The sequence below is a fragment of the Oncorhynchus mykiss genome, chromosome 21 (genome assembly GCF_013265735.2).
Source record: "Oncorhynchus mykiss isolate Arlee chromosome 21, USDA_OmykA_1.1, whole genome shotgun sequence".
In the NCBI taxonomy this organism is placed as follows: domain Eukaryota; kingdom Metazoa; phylum Chordata; class Actinopteri; order Salmoniformes; family Salmonidae; genus Oncorhynchus; species Oncorhynchus mykiss.
The window spans coordinates 1,910,784-1,930,926 of record NC_048585.1 but is presented as its reverse complement, the minus strand read 5'-3'; the positions used below and the strand labels follow the sequence as shown (position 1 = coordinate 1,930,926).

At 43.1% G+C, this 20,143-nt stretch overlaps 1 protein-coding gene across 1 annotated transcript in view; it reads left to right on the top strand.

Annotated features, from left to right (window-relative positions):
- The window catches only part of ptprbl (protein tyrosine phosphatase receptor type B, like), a 121,331-nt gene that overhangs the window by 54,378 nt on the left and 46,810 nt on the right, over positions 1 to 20,143 (top strand). The window contains exons 16-20 of the mRNA XM_036956587.1: positions 9,521 to 9,624; positions 12,092 to 12,266; positions 18,796 to 18,939; positions 19,197 to 19,473; positions 19,703 to 19,809. Coding sequence (XP_036812482.1) covers positions 9,521 to 9,624; positions 12,092 to 12,266; positions 18,796 to 18,939; positions 19,197 to 19,473; positions 19,703 to 19,809 — 807 coding nt within the window. The remainder of the gene's footprint in view (positions 1 to 9,520; positions 9,625 to 12,091; positions 12,267 to 18,795; positions 18,940 to 19,196; positions 19,474 to 19,702; positions 19,810 to 20,143) is intronic.

Genomic DNA, 20,143 nt, shown 5'->3' with positions numbered 1-20,143 from the left:
CAGGGTTAGGGTTATAGTATTTATGTTGGGGTTTAAACTGTGTTATTCATGGTTAGAGTTATAGTATTTATGTTGGAGTTTAAACTGTGTTATTCAGGGTTAGGGTTATAGTATTTATGTTGGGGTTTAAACTGTGTTATTCAGGGTTAGGGTTTAAACTGTGTTATTCAGGGTTAGAGTTATAGTATTTATGTTGGAGTTTAAACTGTGTTATTCAGGGTTAGGGTTATAGTATTTATGTTGGGGTTTAAACTGTGTTATTCATGGTTAGAGTTATAGTATTTATGTTGGGGTTTAAACTGTGTTATTCATGATTAGAGTTATAGTATTTATGTTGGAGTTTAAACTGTGTTATTCAGGGTTAGAGTTATAGTATTTATGTTGGGGTTTAAACTGTGTTATTCAGGGTTAGAGTTATAGTATTTATGTTGGGGTTTAAACTGTGTTATTCAGGGTTAGAGTTATAGTATTTATGTTGGGGTTTAAACTGTGTTATTCAGGGTTAGGGTTATAGTATTTATGTTGGGGTTTAAACTGTGTTATTCAGGGTTAGGGTTTAAACTGTGTTATTCAGGGTTAGGGTTTAAACTGTGTTATTCAGGGTTAGGGTTTAAACTGTGTTATTCAGGGTTAGGGTTTAAACTGTGTTATTCAGGGTTAGGGTTTAAACTGTGTTATTCATGGTTAGAGTTATAGTATTTATGTTGGGGTTTAAACTGTGTTATTCATGGTTAGAGTTATAGTATTTATTGGACTGGTAGAATTCCATGAAAACAATTCAAACCTGATTGGTGGGAAGTACTTCCAACATCAGCCACTAGAGGGAAGCACACAACTGATCAAGGGAAAGAGACCCGTGCACTCAAGTGACATTTTTAAAAATGTATTATACCTTTATTTAACTAGGCAAGTCAGTTAAGAACAAATTCTTATTTTCAATGACAGCCTAGGAACAGTGGGGCAGAACTGTCTGTTCAGGGGCAGAACGACAGATTTGTACCTTGGGGATTTGAACTTGAAACCTTTTGGTTAATAGTCCAACGCTCTAACCACTAGGCTACCTTGACTGTGTGAAGGTAAATGAAAGTGTGTGTGTGGGCGGGGTGGGGTGGGGGGATTTCGGGCATCTGACTGAGTTGTTTGAAGTTCTTATTTAAATCCCACGTTGAGCTTGGCTCTCTGGGGAGGAGATGGTTTGGAGCAGGATGAGGCCAAACAGAATATAGAATCAAGGTCCGGAACTGAGAGAGATTCTAAAAGGGATTCTGGGTTCTGCATCCTGTCCTACTTTACACACACACACACACACACACACACACACACACACACACACACACACACACACACACACACACACACACACACACACACACACACACACACACACACACACACACACCGCCACACACACACACACCGCCACACACACCGCCACACACACACTGCCACACACACACACACACACACACATACCGCCACACACACACACACACTGCCACACACACACACACACACACACACACCGCCACACACACACACACACACCGCCACCCACACACACACACACACACACACACACACACACATCTAGATAATTAATGGTATTGGTTGATGAAGAGGTTCAACAGGACATCTAGATAATGAATGGTATTGGTTGATGAAGAGGTTCAACAGGACATCTAGATAATGAAAGGTATTGGTTGATGAAGAGGTTCAACAGGACATCTAGATAATGAAAGGTATTGGTTGATGAAGAGGTTCAACAGGACATCTAGATAATGAATGGTATTGGTTGATGAAGAGGTTCAACAGGACATCTAGATAATGAAAGGTATTGGTTGATGAAGAGGTTCAACAGGACATCTAGATAATGAATGGTATTGGTTGATGAAGAGGTTCAACAGGACATCTAGATAATGAAAGGTATTGGTTGATGAAGAGGTTCAACAGGACATCTAGATAATGAAAGGTATTGGTTGATGAAGAGGTTCAACAGGACATCTAGATAATGAAAGGTATTGGTTGATGAAGAGGTTCAACAGGACATCTAGATAATGAAAGGTATTGGTTGATGAAGAGGTTCAACAGGACATCTAGATAATGAAAGGTTTCATCTTCAACCGTCCTCTCAGTGACACTGCTGCTCTTAATAGCCTAAGCTTTGCTCAATCAATCACACACACACACATAGATGAACACACACACACACACACACACACACACACACACACACACACACACACACATACATGGATGTACACACACATATTGATGAAGAACCTGCCTCTGCCTGGCTCGTAGTGTAACTTAAAGTTGCAAATGAGTTCTTCTCTATTCTCATAAAATCTTATGTCCCAAATTGCACCCTACACATTCTTTTGGTGCATTAGTTTTACCACTGCCCATAAGAGAGTCAGGTCAAAAGTAGTGCACTACGTAGGGAATAGGGTCCCATTTGGGGAACACATCGTTTTTCCCCCTCTGGTCTGGGATATGAATCTTCCTTCAGCGTCTGGCTCATGACAACCCTTAGACTCTTATCACTTTCCATTTCAATACAAAGGGCCTAACTGCTTAATGGTATGGCAAATATTACCCTGCCCCAGGCTTTTCAAACATCGGACCATTTCTTTCCATTTTCACCTAAAATGACATACCCAAATCTAAGTTTAGATTTGTCATAATCATCTTTATGTGGGTATAAGTTAGTCTTGGACATCGCCATTTTTCTTTACACTGTGCACACCTGGCTGAAGAGAAAAAGGAGGGTGGTGAGAATGTGTCATACTTCCTGTGCAGGAGACGGTAGTAATGGCTGTGACAGTCATGGCATTTTGGGTGACAGGAACTGATCAGCCAAATGACTGCAGTCACAGTAAAAAAAATGTTAGAATAGTAAAAATAAATATATATACAGTACCAGTCAGAAGTTTGGACACACCTACTCATTCCAGGGTATTTCCTACATTGTAGAATAATAGTGAAGACATCAAAACTATGAAATAACACATATGGAATCATGTAGTAACCAAAATAGTGTTAAACAAATAGAAATATATTTGAGATTTTAGATTCTTCCAAGTACCCACCCTTTTCCTTGATGACAGCTTTTAGGAAAACATGTTCTCCTCTCCTCCTCTCCTGTCTGCATGTGCTGCCATGGAAATAGACTGGACAGGAGGTGCATCAAGTCAATTATGGCATAATGGCTGGATTGGCAGCTATTGCGAGTGTACCCACAGGAGCAAAGCAGGAAGTATAATATGTGATGTGATTTGTTGATTCAACTCAACTGACGTTACAAAAATACCTTCTATTGCATGAAAACATTCTACAATGTATTGCATCACAATTACCAGGCAGCCATTGTGAGTTTACCAGTCAAGTTGTCAGGGTGAGAGGTTCCAAGCCTGTTCTATTCATTCTATTGACCAGTCATATTACCAGGGTTACAGGTTCTATTCATTCTATTTACCAGGGTTAGAGGTTCTATTCATTCTATTTACCAGTCATATTACCAGGGTTAGAGGTTCTATTCATTCTATTTACCAGGGTTACAGGTTCTATTCATTCTATTTACCAGTCATATTACCAGGGTTAGAGGTTCTATTCATTCTATTTACCAGGGTTAGAGGTTCTATTCATTCAATTTACCAGGGTTAGAGGTTCTATTCATTCTATTTACCAGTCATATTACCAGGGTTAGAGGTTCTATTCATTCTATTTACCAGTCATATTACCAGGGTTCGAGGTTCTATTTATTCTATTTACCAGTCATATTACCAGGGTTAGAGGTCCTATTCATTCTATTTACCAGTCATATTACCAGGGTTAGAGGTTCTATTCATTCTATTTACCAGTCATATTACCAGGGTTAGAGGTTCTATTCATTCTATTTACCAGGGTTAGAGGTTCTATTCATTCTATTTACCAGTCATATTACCAGGGTTAGAGGTTCTATTCATTCTATTTACCAGTCATATTACCAGGGTTAGAGGTTCTATTCATTCTATTTACCAGTCATATTACCAGGGTTACAGGTTCTATTCATTCTATTTACCAGTCATATTACCAGGGTTAGAGGTCCTATTCATTCTATTTACCAGTCATATTTGTCATGTATTGTCATGTTGTGTCTTTCTGTCCTTTCCTTTCACCCTGTCTCCCTCTGCTGGTCGTACTAGGTTACCGTTTCTGTCCCTCTTTTCCCCAGCTGTTCCTTGTCTTCTCTGACTACCTCATTCACCCCTTTTCCCACCTGTTCCCTTTTTCCCTCTGATTAGGTCCCTATATCTCTCTCTGTTTCTGCTCCTGTCTTTGTTGGATTCTTGTTTGTGTGTCTCATGCCTGAACCAGACCATCATCGTGTTTGCTGCAACCTTGTCCTGTCCTGTCGGAATCTACCTGTCCATCTGAGCCCACGTGTGTTCATCATTAAAGAAACTCTGTTTGTTAATTCGCTTTTGGGTCCTCATTCACGCACCTGACAATATTACCAGGGTTACAGGTTCTATTCATTCTATTTACCAGTCATATTACCAGGGTTACAGGTTCTATTCATTCTATTTACCAGGGTTAGAGGTTCTATTCATTCTATTTACCAGTCATATTACCAGGGTTAGAGGTTCTATTCATTATATTTACCAGTCATATTACCAGGGTTAGAGGTTCTATTCATTCTATTTACCAGTCATATTACCAGGGTTAGAGGTTCTATTCATTCTATTTACCAGTCATATTACCAGGGTTAGAGGTTCTATTCGTTATATTTACCAGTCATATTACCAGGGTTCGAGGTTCTATTCATTCTATTTACCAGTCATATGACCAGGGTTCGAGGTTCTATTTATTCTATTTACCAGTCATATTACCAGGGTTAGAGGTCCTATTCATTCTATTTACCAGTCATATTACCAGGGTTACAGGTTCTATTCATTCTATTTACCAGTCATATGACCAGGGTTACAGGTTCTATTTATTCTATTTACCAGTCATATTACCAGGGTAAGAGGTCCTATTCATTCTATTTACCAGTCATATTACCAGGGTTACAGGTTCTATTCATTCTATTTACCAGTCATATTACCAGGGTTACAGGTTCTATTCATTCTATTTACCAGTCATATTACCAGGGTTAGAGGTTCTATTCATTCTATTTACCAGTCATATTACCAGGGTTAGAGGTTCTATTCATTCTATTTACCAGTCATATTACCAGGGTTAGAGGTTCTATTCATTCTATTTACCAGTCATATTACCAGGGTTACAGGTTCTATTCATTCTATTTACCAGTCATATTACCAGGGTTAGAGGTTCTATTCATTCTATTTACCAGGGTTAGAGGTTCTATTCATTCTATTTACCAGTCATATGACCAGGGTTCGAGGTTCTATTTATTCTATTTACCAGTCATATTACCAGGGTTAGAGGTTCTATTCATTCTATTTACCAGTCATATTACCATGGTTAGAGGTTCTATTCATTCTATTTACCAGTCATATTACCAGGGTTAGAGGTTCTATTCATTATATTTACCAGGGTTACAGGTTCTATTCATTCTATTTACCAGTCATATTACCAGGGTTACAGGTTCTATTAATTCTATTTACCAGTCATATTACCAGGGTTAGAGGTTCTATTCATTCTATTTACCAATCATATTACCAGGGTTAGAGGTTCTATTCATTCTATTTACCAGTCATATTACCAGGGTTAGAGGTTCTATTCATTCTATTTACCAGGGTTAGAGTTTCTATTCATTCTATTTACCAGTCATATGACCAGGGTTCGAGGTTCTATTTATTCTATTTACCAGTCATATTACCAGGGTTAGAGGTTCTATTCATTCTATTTACCAGTCATATTACCAGGGTTAGAGGTTCTATTCATTCTATTTACCAGTCATATTACCAGGGTTACAGGTTCTAATCATTCTATTTACCAGTCATATTACCAGGGTTAGAGGTTCTGTTCATTCTATTTACCAATCATATTACCAGGGTTAGAGGTTCTATTCATTCTATTTACCAGTCATATTACCAGGGTTAGAGGTTCTATTCATTCTATTTACCAGTCATATTACCAGGGTTAGAGGTTCTATTCATTCTATTTACCAGTCATATTACCAGGGTTACAGGTTCTATTCATTCTATTTACCAGTCATATTACCAGGGTTAGAGGTTCTATTCATTCTATTTACCAGTCATATTACCAGTGTTACAGGTTCTATTCATTCTATTTACCAGTCATATTACCAGGGTTAGAGGTTCTATTCATTCTATTTACCAGTCATATTACCAGGGTTACAGGTTCTATTCATTCTATTTACCAGTCATATTACCAGGGTTAGAGGTTCTATTCATTATATTTACCAGGGTTAGAGGTTCTATTCATTCTATTTACCAGTCATATTACCAGGGTTAGAGGTTCTATTCATTCTATTTACCAGTAATATTACCAGGGTTACAGGTTCTATTCATTCTATTTACCAGTCATATTACCAGGGTTAGAGGTTCTATTCATTCTATTTACCAGTCATATTACCAGGGTTAGAGGTTCGATTCATTCTATTTACCAGTCATATTACCAGGGTTACAGGTTCTATTCATTCTATTTACCAGGGTTAGAGGTTCTATTCATTCTATTTACCAGTCATATGACCAGGGTTACAGGTTCTATTCATTCTATTTACCAGTCATATTACCAGGGTTACAGGTTCTATTCATTCTATTTACCAGTCATATTACCAGGGTTACAGGTTCTATTCATTCTATTTACCAGTCATTCTGGTAAACAACCAAGGCCCCTTGCCCACTACAGCCCAATCTACTAACTTCTACATCAGTTTGACCTGGTCCAAGATAACATGGCATGGTGCTGAGTCTTAAAACCAGGGAACTCAAAACGTGTTTCCATAAGAATGAGTCCACAGAGAGCAAGTGGATTTACAACAAATATTTTGAGTGAATATGTAAATGCCTTTATAGTGCTATCATCAATATGAAGCTTCAGACTAGTTGAGGTCCCTCTAAGGTAGATACAGAAGCTAGGGTCAGTGTGTATATCTCTTTGGAACCGTGTGTCACGCAGACCACACACTTACATTGAACCCTGTTATTGAGTCGTGTGTGTGTGTGTGTGTGTGTGTGTATAGTGTGGGCTAACGCAGACCGTTGTTTTCCTTTTGAAAAAGGCAGACAGTCCAAGGGCACGGGAACAAAACATACCTCTCAAAATATTATTCTTGGCCTCTGTGCTCATTTGCTTTCACACTGTTATGTAGAGAGCCTTTCTATTCAACCGGTCCCTGACCACTTTGTCCTCAGTCTGATGTGACGTACTGTAGAGCCTCTTATGGTCGGTGGTGAGTCAGCAAAACTCATAATGCTCTGCCTGGCTCCTATTGTATCCTCACTCCTGGCCAATGATTGAAGTCTGATTGAAGCCTCCAGTAAAACAGTAAAAAGTGCTTTTTTTTCCATGTGTCCTCTGTCTCTCAATGCCAGCTAGGCTGAAGATGCCCTTATTAGGACAGATCATTATTCCATCAGGAAGAATTTAGATACATGGGCCCAGGGCCTTTGCTAACTAACATTGCTGGTCCCTTAGTTTAGAATTCTTTCTCATTTTATGCAAATAGTTATGGGATGTTAGAGTCCTTTTGTTTTAAATGTGTTATCTTCAACCCAGACTGCTAGTGCATAGTTAGGAAGGTAGAGTAGACAGGGGGCAGGAAGGTAGAGGAGACAGGGGAGAGGAAGGTAGAGGAGACAGGGAGCAGGAAGGTAGAGGAGACAGGGGGAAGGAAGGTAGAGGAGACAGGGCAGGAAGGTAGAGGAAACAGGGAGCAGGAAGGTAGAGGAGACAGGGCAGGAAGGTAGAGAAGACAGGGCAGGAAGGTGGAGGAGACAGGAGATAGGTAGGTAGAAGAGACAGGGGGCAGGTAGGTAGAGGAGACAGGGGTCAGGAAGGTAGAGGAGACAGGTGGTAGGAAGGTAGAGGAGACAGGAGATAGGAAGGTAGAGGAGACAGGGGGCAGGAAGGTAGAGGAGACAGGTGGTAGGAAGGTAGAGGAGACAGGAGATAGGAAGGTAGAGGAGACAGGAGATAGGAAGGTAGAGGAGACAGGAGATAGGTAGGTAGAGGAGACAGGAGATAGGAAGGTAGAGGAGACAGGAGATAGGTAGGTAGAGGAGACAGGAGATAGGAAGGTAGAGGAGACAGGGGGCAGGAAGGTAGAGGAGACAGGAGATAGGAAGGTAGAGGAGACAGGAGATAGGTAGGTAGAGGAGACAGGAGATAGGAAGGTAGAGGAGACAGGGGGCAGGAAGGTAGAGGAGACAGGAGATAGGTAGGTAGAAGAGACAGGGGGCAGGTAGGTAGAGGAGACAGGGGTCAGGAAGGTAGAGGAGACAGGTGGTAGGAAGGTAGAGGAGACAGGAGATAGGAAGGTAGAGGAGACAGGGGGCAGGAAGGTAGAGGAGACAGGTGGTAGGAAGGTAGAGGAGACAGGAGATAGGAAGGTAGAGGAGACAGGAGATAGGAAGGTAGAGGAGACAGGAGATAGGTAGGTAGAGGAGACAGGAGATAGGAAGGTAGAGGAGACAGGAGATAGGTAGGTAGAGGAGACAGGAGATAGGAAGGTAGAGGAGACAGGGGGCAGGAAGGTAGAGGAGACAGGAGATAGGAAGGTAGAGGAGACAGGAGATAGGAAGGTAGAGGAGACAGGGGGCAGGAAGGTAGAGGAGACAGAGGTCAGGAAGGTAGAGGAGACAGGTGGTAGGAAGGTAGAGGAGACAGGTGGTAGGAAGGTAGAGGAGACAGGAGATAGGAAGGTAGAGGAGACAGGGGGCAGGAAGGTAGAGGAGACAGGGGGCAGGAAGGTAGAGGAGACAGAGGTCAGGAAGGTAGAGGAGACAGAGGTCAGGAAGGTAGAGGAGACAGGAGATAGGAAGGTAGAGGAGACAGGGGGCAGGAAGGTAGAGGAGACAGAGGTCAGGAAGGTAGAGGAGACAGAGGTCAGGAAGGTAGAGGAGACAGAGGTCAGGAAGGTAGAGGAGACAGGTGGTAGGAAGGTAGAGGAGACAGAGGTCAGGAAGGTAGAGGAGACAGGGGGCAGGAAGGTAGAGGAGACAGGAGATAGGAAGGTAGAGGAGACAGGGGGCAGGAAGGTAGAGGAGACAGAGGTCAGGAAGGTAGAGGAGACAGAGGTCAGGAAGGTAGAGGAGACAGGTGGTAGGAAGGTAGAGGAGACAGAGGTTGGTTGTCACAGTGCTCCTAACTAAAGCTCCAGAAGGTAATACTGTAGTTCTCGTCTCAGGGCTATGAGACCCTGAGCTCAATGATTCTAAAACTCCCTGCACTAAATTGTCATGCCATGCTTTCTTGGACTAGGGGCTTCGTGCAATCACAGTCAAATTTACCCGAATAAATAAAGGTTTATTAAATATTAATCAATCAACAAATCAATCGATCGATCAATCAAAGAATCAATCCTAAATGTTCCCTCTCTTCCTCCCAGACCCATCCAGACTGCGGAACATGCACTGTTTCCCCCAGAGTTCCTCATCCATCTCCTGTTCCTGGACCTTCCCTGACTCCCACTGGGACTCCTATACCGTGGAGGTAATGTAACATCTCTCACAAACACACACTCTCTCTTTATGTCTTGTCTTATTATTATTATACAAGTTGAGGTCAGGGTGTCTGATACCATTTCTCCAACTTTACTGAAGGCTTCGCAGGGATGTAGGATACCGTGTCAGTTGTGCAACTGAATGCATTCGACTGAAATGTGTCTTCCTCATTTAAGCCAACCCCTCTAAACGGCCTTAATTAACATCCACACCCAGGGAACGATGGGTTAACTGCCTTGTTCGGGGCAGGGATTCAGGGATTCGATCCAGCAACCTTTTGGTTAACCCATACATAAACTATGTGGACACCCCTGTAAATTGGTGGATTTGGGCTATTTCAGCAACACCCGTTGCTGACAGATGTATAAAATCACCCACACAGCCATGCAATCTCCATAGACGGCAGGTAGCCTGGTGGTTAGAGGCAGGTAGCCTAGTGGTTAGAGGCAGGTAGCCTAGTGGTTAGAGGCAGGTAGCCTAGTGGTTAGAGGCAGGTAGCCTAGTGGTTAGAGGCAGGTAGCCTAGTGGTTAGAGGCAGGTACCCTAGTGGTTAGAGGCAGGTATCCTAGTGGTTAGAGGCAGCGTAGCCTAGTGGTTAGAGGCAGGTACCCTAGTGGTTAGAGCCAGGTACCCTAGTGGTTAGAGGCAGCGTAGCCTAGTGGTTAGAGGCAGGTACCCTAGTGGTTAGAGGCAGGTAGCCTAGTGGTTAGAGGCAGCGTAGCCTAGTGGTTAGAGGTAGGTACCCTAGTGGTTAGAGGCAGGTAGCCTAGTGGTTAGAGGCAGGTAGCCTAGTGGTTAGAGGCAGGTAGCCTATTGATCAGAGGCAGGTAGCCTAGTGGTTAGAGGCATGTACCCTAGTGGTTAGAGCCATGTAGCCTAGTGGTTAGAGCCAGGTAGCCTAGTGGTTAGAGCCAGGTAGCCTAGTGGTTAGAGGCAGGTAGCCTAGTGGTTAGAGCATTGGACTAGTAACGGGAAGGTTGCAAGATCAAATCCCTGAGCTGACAAGGTCGTTCTGCCCCTGAACACAAGCAGTTGACCCACTGGGCCGTTATTGAAAATAAGAATTTGTTCTTAACTGACTTGCCTGGTAAAATAGACAAACACTGGCAGTAGAATAGCCCAGTAGAATAGCCCAGTCGAATAGCCCAGTCGAATAGCCCAGTAGAATAGCCCAGTAGAATAGCCCAGTAGAATAGTCCAGTATAATAGCCCGTACGGAATAGCCCAGTAGAATAGCCCAGTAGAATAGCCCAGTAGAATAGCCCAGTAGAATAGCCCAGTAGAATAGCCCAGTCGAATAGCCCAGTAGAATAGCCCAGTAGAATAGCCCAGTAGAATAGCCCAGTAGAATAGCCCAGTAGAATAGCCCAGTCGAATAGCCCAGTCGAATAGCCCAGTAGAATAGCCCAGTAGAATAGCCCAGTAGAATAGCCCAGTAGAATAGCCCAGTAGAATAGCCCAGTAGAATAGCCCAGTCGAATAGCCCAGTCGAATAGCCCAGTAGAATAGCCCAGTAGAATAGCCCAGTAGAATAGCCCAGTAGAATAGCCCAGTCGAATAGCCCAGTCGAATAGCCCAGTAGAATAGCCCAGTAGAATAGCCCAGTAGAATAGCCCAGTAGAATAGCCCAGTCGAATAGCCCAGTCGAATAGCCCAGTAGAATAGTCCAGTATAATAGCCCGTACGGAATAGCCCAGTAGAATAGCCCAGTAGAATAGCCCAGTAGAATAGCCCGTACGGAATAGCCCAGTAGAATAGCCCAGTCGAATAGCCCAGTAGAATAGTCCAGTATAATAGCCCGTACGGAATAGCCCAGTAGAATAGCCCAGTAGAATAGCCCAGTAGAATAGCCCAGTAGAATAGCCCAGTAGAATAGCCCAGTAGAATAGCCCAGTAGAATAGCCCAGTAGAATAGCCCAGTAGAATAGCCCGTACGGAAGAGCTCAGTGAATTTCAACGTGACACCGTCATAGGATACAACAGTTTGTCAAATTTCTGCCCTGCTCGAGCTGCCCCAGACAAGGAGTGGACTATTAAAGTTGTCAGTATGTTGAAAACATGGAGTGGACTATTAAAGTTGTCAGTATGTTGAAAACATGGAGTGGACTGTTAAAGTTGTCAGTATGTTGAAAACATGGAGTGGACTATTAAAGTTGTCAGTATGTTGAAAACATGGAGTGGACTATTAAAGTTGTCAGTATGTTGAAAACAAGGAGTGGACTTAGGTAATCAGTTGTCAGTATGTTGAAAACATGGAGTGGACTTAGGTAATCAGTTGTCAGTATGTTGAAAACATGGAGTGGACTTCGGTAATCAGTTGTCAGTATGTTGAAAACATGGAGTGGACTTAGGTAATCAGTTGTCAGTATGTTGAAAACATGGAGTGGACTTAGGTAATCAGTTGTCAGTATGTTGAAAACAAGGAGTGGACTACAGTAATGTCCACTACATTCCAGGTGCGTCAGCAGGACAGCTGGGAGCTGGTGTACGCCCTGCGTCTGGCCCGGGATAGTACCTTACTCAGCCTGGAGAACCTACAGCCTTACAGGAGATACAACGTGGCTGTCAGAGTGGCCTCAGCTGGACTCAGCAGCCCCGCCGTGGAGGAGAACGTGGTCACCATGATCGACCGTGAGTAACTACCTATACCGGCTGACAACCGGAGTTGTATCATAGACCCCATCCTAAGGTAGAGTTTATCTGCTGTAAGATCCAGACCCACAATCACCATGACAACAAACCAGGTCACCACACAGAACCACCACACCAGATGACGCCAAACAAGTGACACAATGGTTGGTGGGATTTAGCTGTCCCAACATGCTGATACGTGACCTGCTAAATGACCTGCTAAATGACCTGCTAAATGACCTGTTAATTGACCTGTTAAATGACCTGCTAAATGACCTGCTAAATGACCCATTAAATGACCCGTTAAATGACCTGTTAATTGACCTGTTAAATGACCTGCTAAATGACCTGCTAAATGACCTGGTAAATGAACTGCTAAATGACCAGCTAACTGACCTGTTAAATGACCTGCTAAATGACCTGGTAAATGACCTGCTAAATGACCTGCTAACTGACCTGTTAAATGACCTGGTAAATGACCCATTAAATGACCTGCTAAATGACCTGTTAAATGACCTGTTAAATGACCTGCTAAATGACCTGCTAAATGACCTGGTAAATGACCTGTTAATTGACCCATTAAATGACCTGCTAAATGACCTGGTAAATGACCTGTTAAATGACCTGTTAAATGACCTGTTAAATGACCTGCTAAATGAGCTGGTAAATGAACTGTTAATTGACCCATTAAATGACCTGCTAAATGACCTGTTAAATGACCTGTTAATTGATCTGTTAAATGACCTGGTAAATGACCTGCTAAATGACCTGTTAAATGACCTGTTAAATGACATGCTAAATGACCTGGTAAATTACCTGTTAATTGACCCATTAAATGACCTGCTAAATGACCTGGTAAATTACCTGTTAAATGACCTGTTAAATGACCTATTAAATTACATGTTAATTGATCTGTTAAATGACCTGCTAAATGACCTGCTAAATGACCTGTTAATTGATCTGTTAAATGACCTGGTAAATGACCTGCTAAATGACCTGGTAAATGACCTGTTAAATGACCTGGTAAATGACCTGTTAAATGACCTGTTAAATGAACTGCTAAATGACCAGCTAACTGACCTGTTAAATGACCTGCTAAATGACCTGCTAAATGACCTGGTAAATGACCTGTTAAATGACCTGCTAAATGACCTGCTAAATGACCTGGTAAATGACCTGGTAAATGACCTGTTAAATGACCTGCTAAATGACCAGCTAACTGACCTGTTAAATGACCTGCTAAATGACCTGGTAAATGACCTGGTAAATGACCTGCTAAATGACCTTTGACATGCTCCAGGTACATGCGCTGTCTGACAGTCTAAACTTGTATGAGTTGTATGAGTACCACCAGTGTTTCTACCAGACCACTATCAGTAGTAGTGTTTCTACCAGTAGTAGTGTTTCTACCAGACCACTAACAGTAGTAGTGTTTCTACCAGTAGTAGTGTTTCTACCAGTAGTAGTGTTTCTACCAGACCACTAACAGTAGTAGTGTTTCTACCAGACCACTAACAGTAGTAGTGTTTCTACCAGTAGTAGTGTTTCTACCAGTAGTAGTGTTTCTACCAGACCACTAACAGTAGTAGTGTTTCTACCAGACCACTAACAGTAGTAGTGTTTCGATCAGTAGTAGTGTAGTAGTGTTTCTACCAGTAGTAGTGTTTCTACCAGTAGTAGTGTAGTAGTGTTTCTACCAGTAGTAGTGTAGTAGTGTTTCTACCAGTAGTAGTGTTTCTACCAGTAGTAGTGTAGTAGTGTTTCTACCAGTAGTAGTGTTTCTACCAGTAGTAGTGTAGTAGTGTTTCTACCAGTAGTAGTGTTTCTACCAGTAGTAGTGTAGTAGTGTTTCTACCAGTAGTAGTGTAGTAGTGTTTCTACCAGTAGTAGTGTTTCTACCAGTAGTAGTGTAGTAGTGTTTCTACCAGTAGTAGTGTTTCTACCAGTAGTAGTGTAGTAGTGTTTCTACCAGTAGTAGTGTTTCTACCAGTAGTAGTGTAGTAGTGTTTCTACCAGTAGTAGTGTTTCTACCAGTATTAGTGTTTCTACCAGTAGTAGTGTAGTAGTGTTTCTACCAGTAGTAGTGTTTCTACCAGTAGTAGTGTAGTAGTGTTTCTACCAGTAGTAGTGTTTCTACCAGTAGTAGTGTAGTAGTGTTTCTACCAGTAGTAGTGTTTCTACCAGTAGTAGTGTTTCTACCAGTAGTAGTGTTTCTAACAGACCACTAACAGTAGTAGTGTAGTAGTGTTTCTACCAGTAGTAGTGTTTCTACCAGTAGTAGTGTTTCTACCAGTAGTAGTGTTTCTACCAGTAGTAGTGTTTCTACCAGTATTAGTGTTTCTACCAGTAGTAGTGTAGTAGTGTTTCTACCAGTAGTAGTGTTTCTACCAGTAGTAGTGTTTCTACCAGTAGTAGTGTTTCTACCAGTAGTAGTGTTTCTACCAGTATTAGTGTTTCTACCAGTAGTAGTGTAGTAGTGTTTCTACCAGTAGTAGTGTTTCTACCAGTAGTAGTGTTTCTACCAGTAGTAGTGTTTCTACCAGTATTAGTGTTTCTACCAGTAGTAGTGTAGTAGTGTTTCTACCAGTAGTAGTGTTTCTACCAGTATTAGTGTTTCTACCAGTAGTAGTGTAGTAGTGTTTCTACCAGTAGTAGTGTTTCTACCAGTAGTAGTGTTTCTACCAGTAGTAGTGTTTCTACCAGTAGTAGTGTTTCTACCAGTATTAGTGTTTCTACCAGTAGTAGTGTAGTAGTGTTTCTACCAGTAGTAGTGTTTCTACCAGTAGTAGTGTTTCTACCAGTAGTAGTGTTTCTACCAGTAGTAGTGTAGTAGTGTTTCTACCAGTAGTAGTGATGAATAAACCCATCCGTGGAGGTCCCATCCATTCCATATCCTACTCTCTCTACCTGATAGTCAGATGTTCTATAGAACTCATCCTTCATTGTGTTCACTACTCCAGGACCCAGATAAATAGATTCTGCTCTGAGTAATGTGATGCCTCTGCCTTTGGTTAAACATTTGGCATTTGTCTCAGTACAGTTTTGAGTAAAGGTTAGTGAGCGTTTGCTCTTGTTAAGTTAAACTTTAATGAGTTTAGACTCCACAGAAGTCTCTAACTTATAAGTTGTAACTACTTCAAATAAGGTGACGAGCTACTTTAAATATTTTAGGATTTTATGAAAGATTTGTTTTGAGATTAGCTTGAAGTTTTAAAAGGTTTTATCATCCTACACTTTTAAAGTCCTCTGGTAATCGTACTTGATCATCTCGCAGATTTAAAGGTGCTATTTTAGTTTACCTTCTATGCCAATGTAATACGAGGACTGAGGAAAATGAACACAAGTTGAAATTATGTTGAAATATTGCTGATGTTTCAATTAGGCGACTTTCTGTATCTACAGAAACTGACGGAACGTACTGTTGGTGAAAAAGTCACACAGTACTCACTTATAGCTTTGTATTCCAGTTCTGCCAAAATGATTTATTGAAAAAGATAGGGCTAGAGAGAAAGAGAGAGGGAGAAAGAGAGAGCGAGAGAGGAGCCAGAGAGAGCGAGAGAGGAGCCAGAGAGAGGGAGAGAGGAGAGATGAGAGAGAGAGAGAGAGAGAGAGAGAGAGAGAGAGAGAGAGATACCAGAGAGATAGAGAGTGAGAGAGAGAGGGGCCAGAGAGAGAGAGTGAGAGAGAGAGTGAGAGAGAGAGGGGCCAGAGAGAGAGAGTGGAGAGAGGGGCCAGAGAGAGAGAGTGAGGGGCCAGAGAGAGAGAGAGAGAGGGGAGAGAGAGAGAGAGAGAGAGAGAGAGGGGCCAGAGAGAGAGAGAGAGAGGGGAGAGAGAGAGAGAGAGGGGAGAGAGAGAGAGAGAGAGAGAGAGAGAGAGAGACAGGGGCCAGAGAGAGTGAGAGAGAGGAGCCGCCAGAGAGAGAGAGAGTGAGAGAGAGGGGCCAGAGAGAGAGAGAGAGAGAGAGGGGAGAGAGAGAGAGGGGAGCCAGAGAGAGAGAGAGAGGGGCGAGAGAGAGAGAGAGAGGGGCCAGAGAGAGAGAGAGAGAGGGGAGCCAGAGAGAGAGAGAGAGAGGGGAGCCAGAGAGAGAGAGAGAGAGGGGAGCCAGAGAGAGAGAGAGAGGAGCCAGAGAGAGAGAGAGAGGAGCCAGGGAGGGAGAGATTATTTATTTATTATTTATTTTCCCTTTTGTACTTTAACCATTTGTACATTGTTACAACACTGTATATATACATAATGACATTTGTAATGTCTTTAATCTTTTGAAACTTCTGTATATTATCTACTTCACTTGCTTTGGCAATGTTAACATATGTTTCCCATGCCAATAAAGCCCCTTGAATCAATAATGCCAAAGATATGCCCTCTGGAGTGGCTAAGTGCACGCTACCAAATGGTCAATATCAGCTGCCAAAGTGACAATACCATTATCAGATGAGAGAGGAAGGCTATAGTAGCAAGAACACTTCCTGTGGTCTGTCATTGCTCATACAACTGCACCAAAGGCCCCTCTAGAAGACTGTGTGAATCCCGAAAGGCCCCCCTATTCACTAATAAGGCTCTGGTCTAAAGTAATGCACTATATAGGGAATAGGGCTCAGGTCTAAAGTAGTGCACTATATAGGGAATAGGGCTCCGGTCTAAAGTAGTGCACTATATAGGGAATAGGGCTCTGGTCTAAAACAGTGCACTATATAGGGAATAGGGCTCTGGTCTAAAACAGTGCACTATATAGGGAATATGGCTCTGGTCAAAAGTAGTGCACTATATAGGGAATAGGGCTCATTCTGGTCTATTCCAGACGCAGCCCCTGAGATTAAAACACTAGTTGGAAGTAGACAGGAGATAGGAAGACATCTGATGTCATCTAAAGTGGACAGGAGCAGGGTGAAGTCCATAGGGGAGCATTGTGGAAGCAAGACATCCCTGTTAGCGGGTGCTAACTAGCCTGACTGTGGCTCTGCTGCCCCCCTACGGAAGCTGCAGCCTCAGCAACACATTTAAATAAAGATATCCTGAAATAGCTCAGAACACCTGGGAGAGCAGCAAAGAGAGAGAGAGTGGAGAGGGTGAGGGAGGGAGGGAGAGAATGATGGAGACGACACAGAGGGGGGTGATGAGAGGAATGAGAGCAGAAAAGAGAGATAGAGAGAGAGATTTAGAGAAATAGGCTGCTAGGCCAACTCAAATCCTCTCCCCTAGGGGGATGGAAATGCCAGGGATTTGTGTTTCTTTTTTCCGGAGGGAGGGAAGGAGGGAGGCAGGGAGGACGACATCATCATAACCAACAGAACATAATTAGATCAGTGGAGACGGTGCCATATTAACTAACACAGCCTCCAGATGGCCTCAATGGATGAGACCAGGCATGCGTGTTCTCTCTTTCTCTCTCTCTCTCTCTTTCTCTCTCCCTCTCTCTCTCTCTCTCTCTCTCTCTCTCTCTCTCTCTCTATATATATATATATATCTTGATCTGTCTCCTCTCCCTCTCTCTTTCTCTCTCTCTCTATCTCTCACTCTCTATCTCTCTCTCTCTCTCTCTCCCTCTCTCTCCCTCTCTCTTTCTCTCTCTCTCTCTCTCTCTCTCTCTCTCTCTCTCTCTCTATATATTTTGATCTGTCTCCTCTCGCTCTCAATCTCTTTCTCCTCTATCTTTCTCCTCTCTACCTCTATCTCTCCCTCTCTCTTTGTCTCTCTCTCTCTCTCTCTCTCTCTCTCTCTCTCTCTCTCTCTCTCTCTCTCTCTCTCTCTCTCTCTCCCTCTCTCTTTGTCTCTCTCTCTGTCTCTCTCCCTCCTCTCTGTGAGTGGACAGATTTACTAGTGCCATTCACAGCGTGGTTTATAAGGAGGCAATGAGCTTTCACACTTCTGTCAAGAGCCCTGCTGTTTCACTGTCTAACTGTACAACGAGACGAGCAGATACAAACTGAGAGAGAGAGAGAGAGAGAGAGAGAGAGAGAGAGAGAGAGAGAGACACAGAGACACAGAGACACAGAGACAGAGAGACAGAGACAGAGACAGAGACAGAGACAAAGAGAGAGAGAGGCTTAAAGAGGACCTGGTTGTCCAGAGAATCCAGAGACCACATATTGTGGATGGGAAGAAATGGGACCAATCCAATTACAATCTGTCTCACTGCTAATCAACCAAAGAAACAATACAATATAACCTTGTCTGAGCTGGGCCTGATATAGAGATTCAGTGGCATACACACACAATGCTGGAAAAGCAGTAGGAGTGTGATTCTGCGTGTGAAAGGGGCCTATTGTCAAGTCAATCATTATTTGTCCCATAACAGGGGAAATTGAGTTAGCAGTTTTGATATGATACGAGATGTATGACACAAGAGGAGACACATGACAGCATATTTCTAGAACAAGGATGGCCAACCCTCCCCTGCAGAGATACTGGGTGTGCAGGCTTTTAGTTCCAGCCCTGCTCTTACACATCTGGTTCAGCCAATCAAAGTCTGGATTATTTGACAGACACACCCCTTGAACCAATCGCCTGTCTTTTTTTTTTACCCCTTTAGGCCCGCCCCCTACCACAATACGGGTCAATGAGAGGGCGGTACGCATCACCCCCTCCACCATTTTGTTCAAGTTCAACTGCAGCTGGTTCAGCGACGTCAACGGAGCCGTCAGGTTCTTCACTGTCATCGTGGCTGAGTCCAATGGTAAAGGTTCCTCTCTATTTACTGCTTTCTCACTACGGCTCAGTATGTTTTCTACACAATTTCCTTTCTTACTTTAACATCATGTTGGACATGTCTGATAATGATGCTGATGAAATCAAATACATTTGAATTTGAAAAAGTTGTAAAATGTAATTGATGAGGAAGTGAAAGAGATTTTTTTTTAAGCGAGAGCTGAAGGGGATTTAGTACACTTTTGAATCCATCCAACTTTATTACTCACTCTTGACCCGTCACAGACAATGAAGTCCTGCAGACAGAGCAGCTCCACCCTCTACCTTCCTTCCAGGACTACAGAACCAACAGTTCCGTGCGGGCCTACCAGACAGGCTACTTTCCCAGTGGCTGTGCCCAGGAACAGGGAATGGGAGCTGGGCATGTGTTTGAGGTCAACCTGGGGGCGGGGCTGGATCGCCTGGGAGGGCCTTGTGATTCAGAGGAGGATGATGATAACGATCACAGCAGTGATCTCTACCACTTCTGTGATGGGCCTCTCAAGCCTAAGACTGCCTACAGGTAAACAATAATATGGCCCCACACAAACCAAACACTTTACCTAGGTTTGAATTACTTTTTAAAAAAAACACCCATCCTAGTCAAGTCTTACAGGTCATATTAACCCTTGACCTTGTCTAAGAGGGCAAAATAAGGCAGTATATTATAGCCATTTATGCTCACCAGGGAAATAATTTGATGTAAGTTGATACTAATGGAAGTCAATGGCTGTTCTCTGTTCTCTGTGCAGAATCAGTGTCCGTGCCTTCACTCAGCTGTTTGACGAAGACCACAGAGAGTTCCCCAAACCTCTCTACAGGGACACCTTCCTGTCTCCGCCCATCAGGACACAAGCAGGTGAGCTTTACCTCTGATCCTGGCCCTCTCTTCCCCCTCTCCTTCCCTCTCTCTCCATTACTCTGACACTTCCTGTCTCCACCCATCAGGACACGAGCAGGTCAAGCCACACTATATACCCTCTACCGCTGACCCTCATCCTCTAATCTCTCTCCCTCTCTCTCCCTCTCTCACCCTCTCTCTCCCTCTCTCTCTCCCTTTCTTTCTCTCTCCCATCCTTCTCTCTCTCCACCCCCCCATTTTCTCTCTCTCTCTCTCTCTCTCTCTCTCTCTCTCTCTCTCTCTCTCTCTCTCTCTCTCCACCCCCCTCCATTTCTTTCTCTCTCTCTCTCTA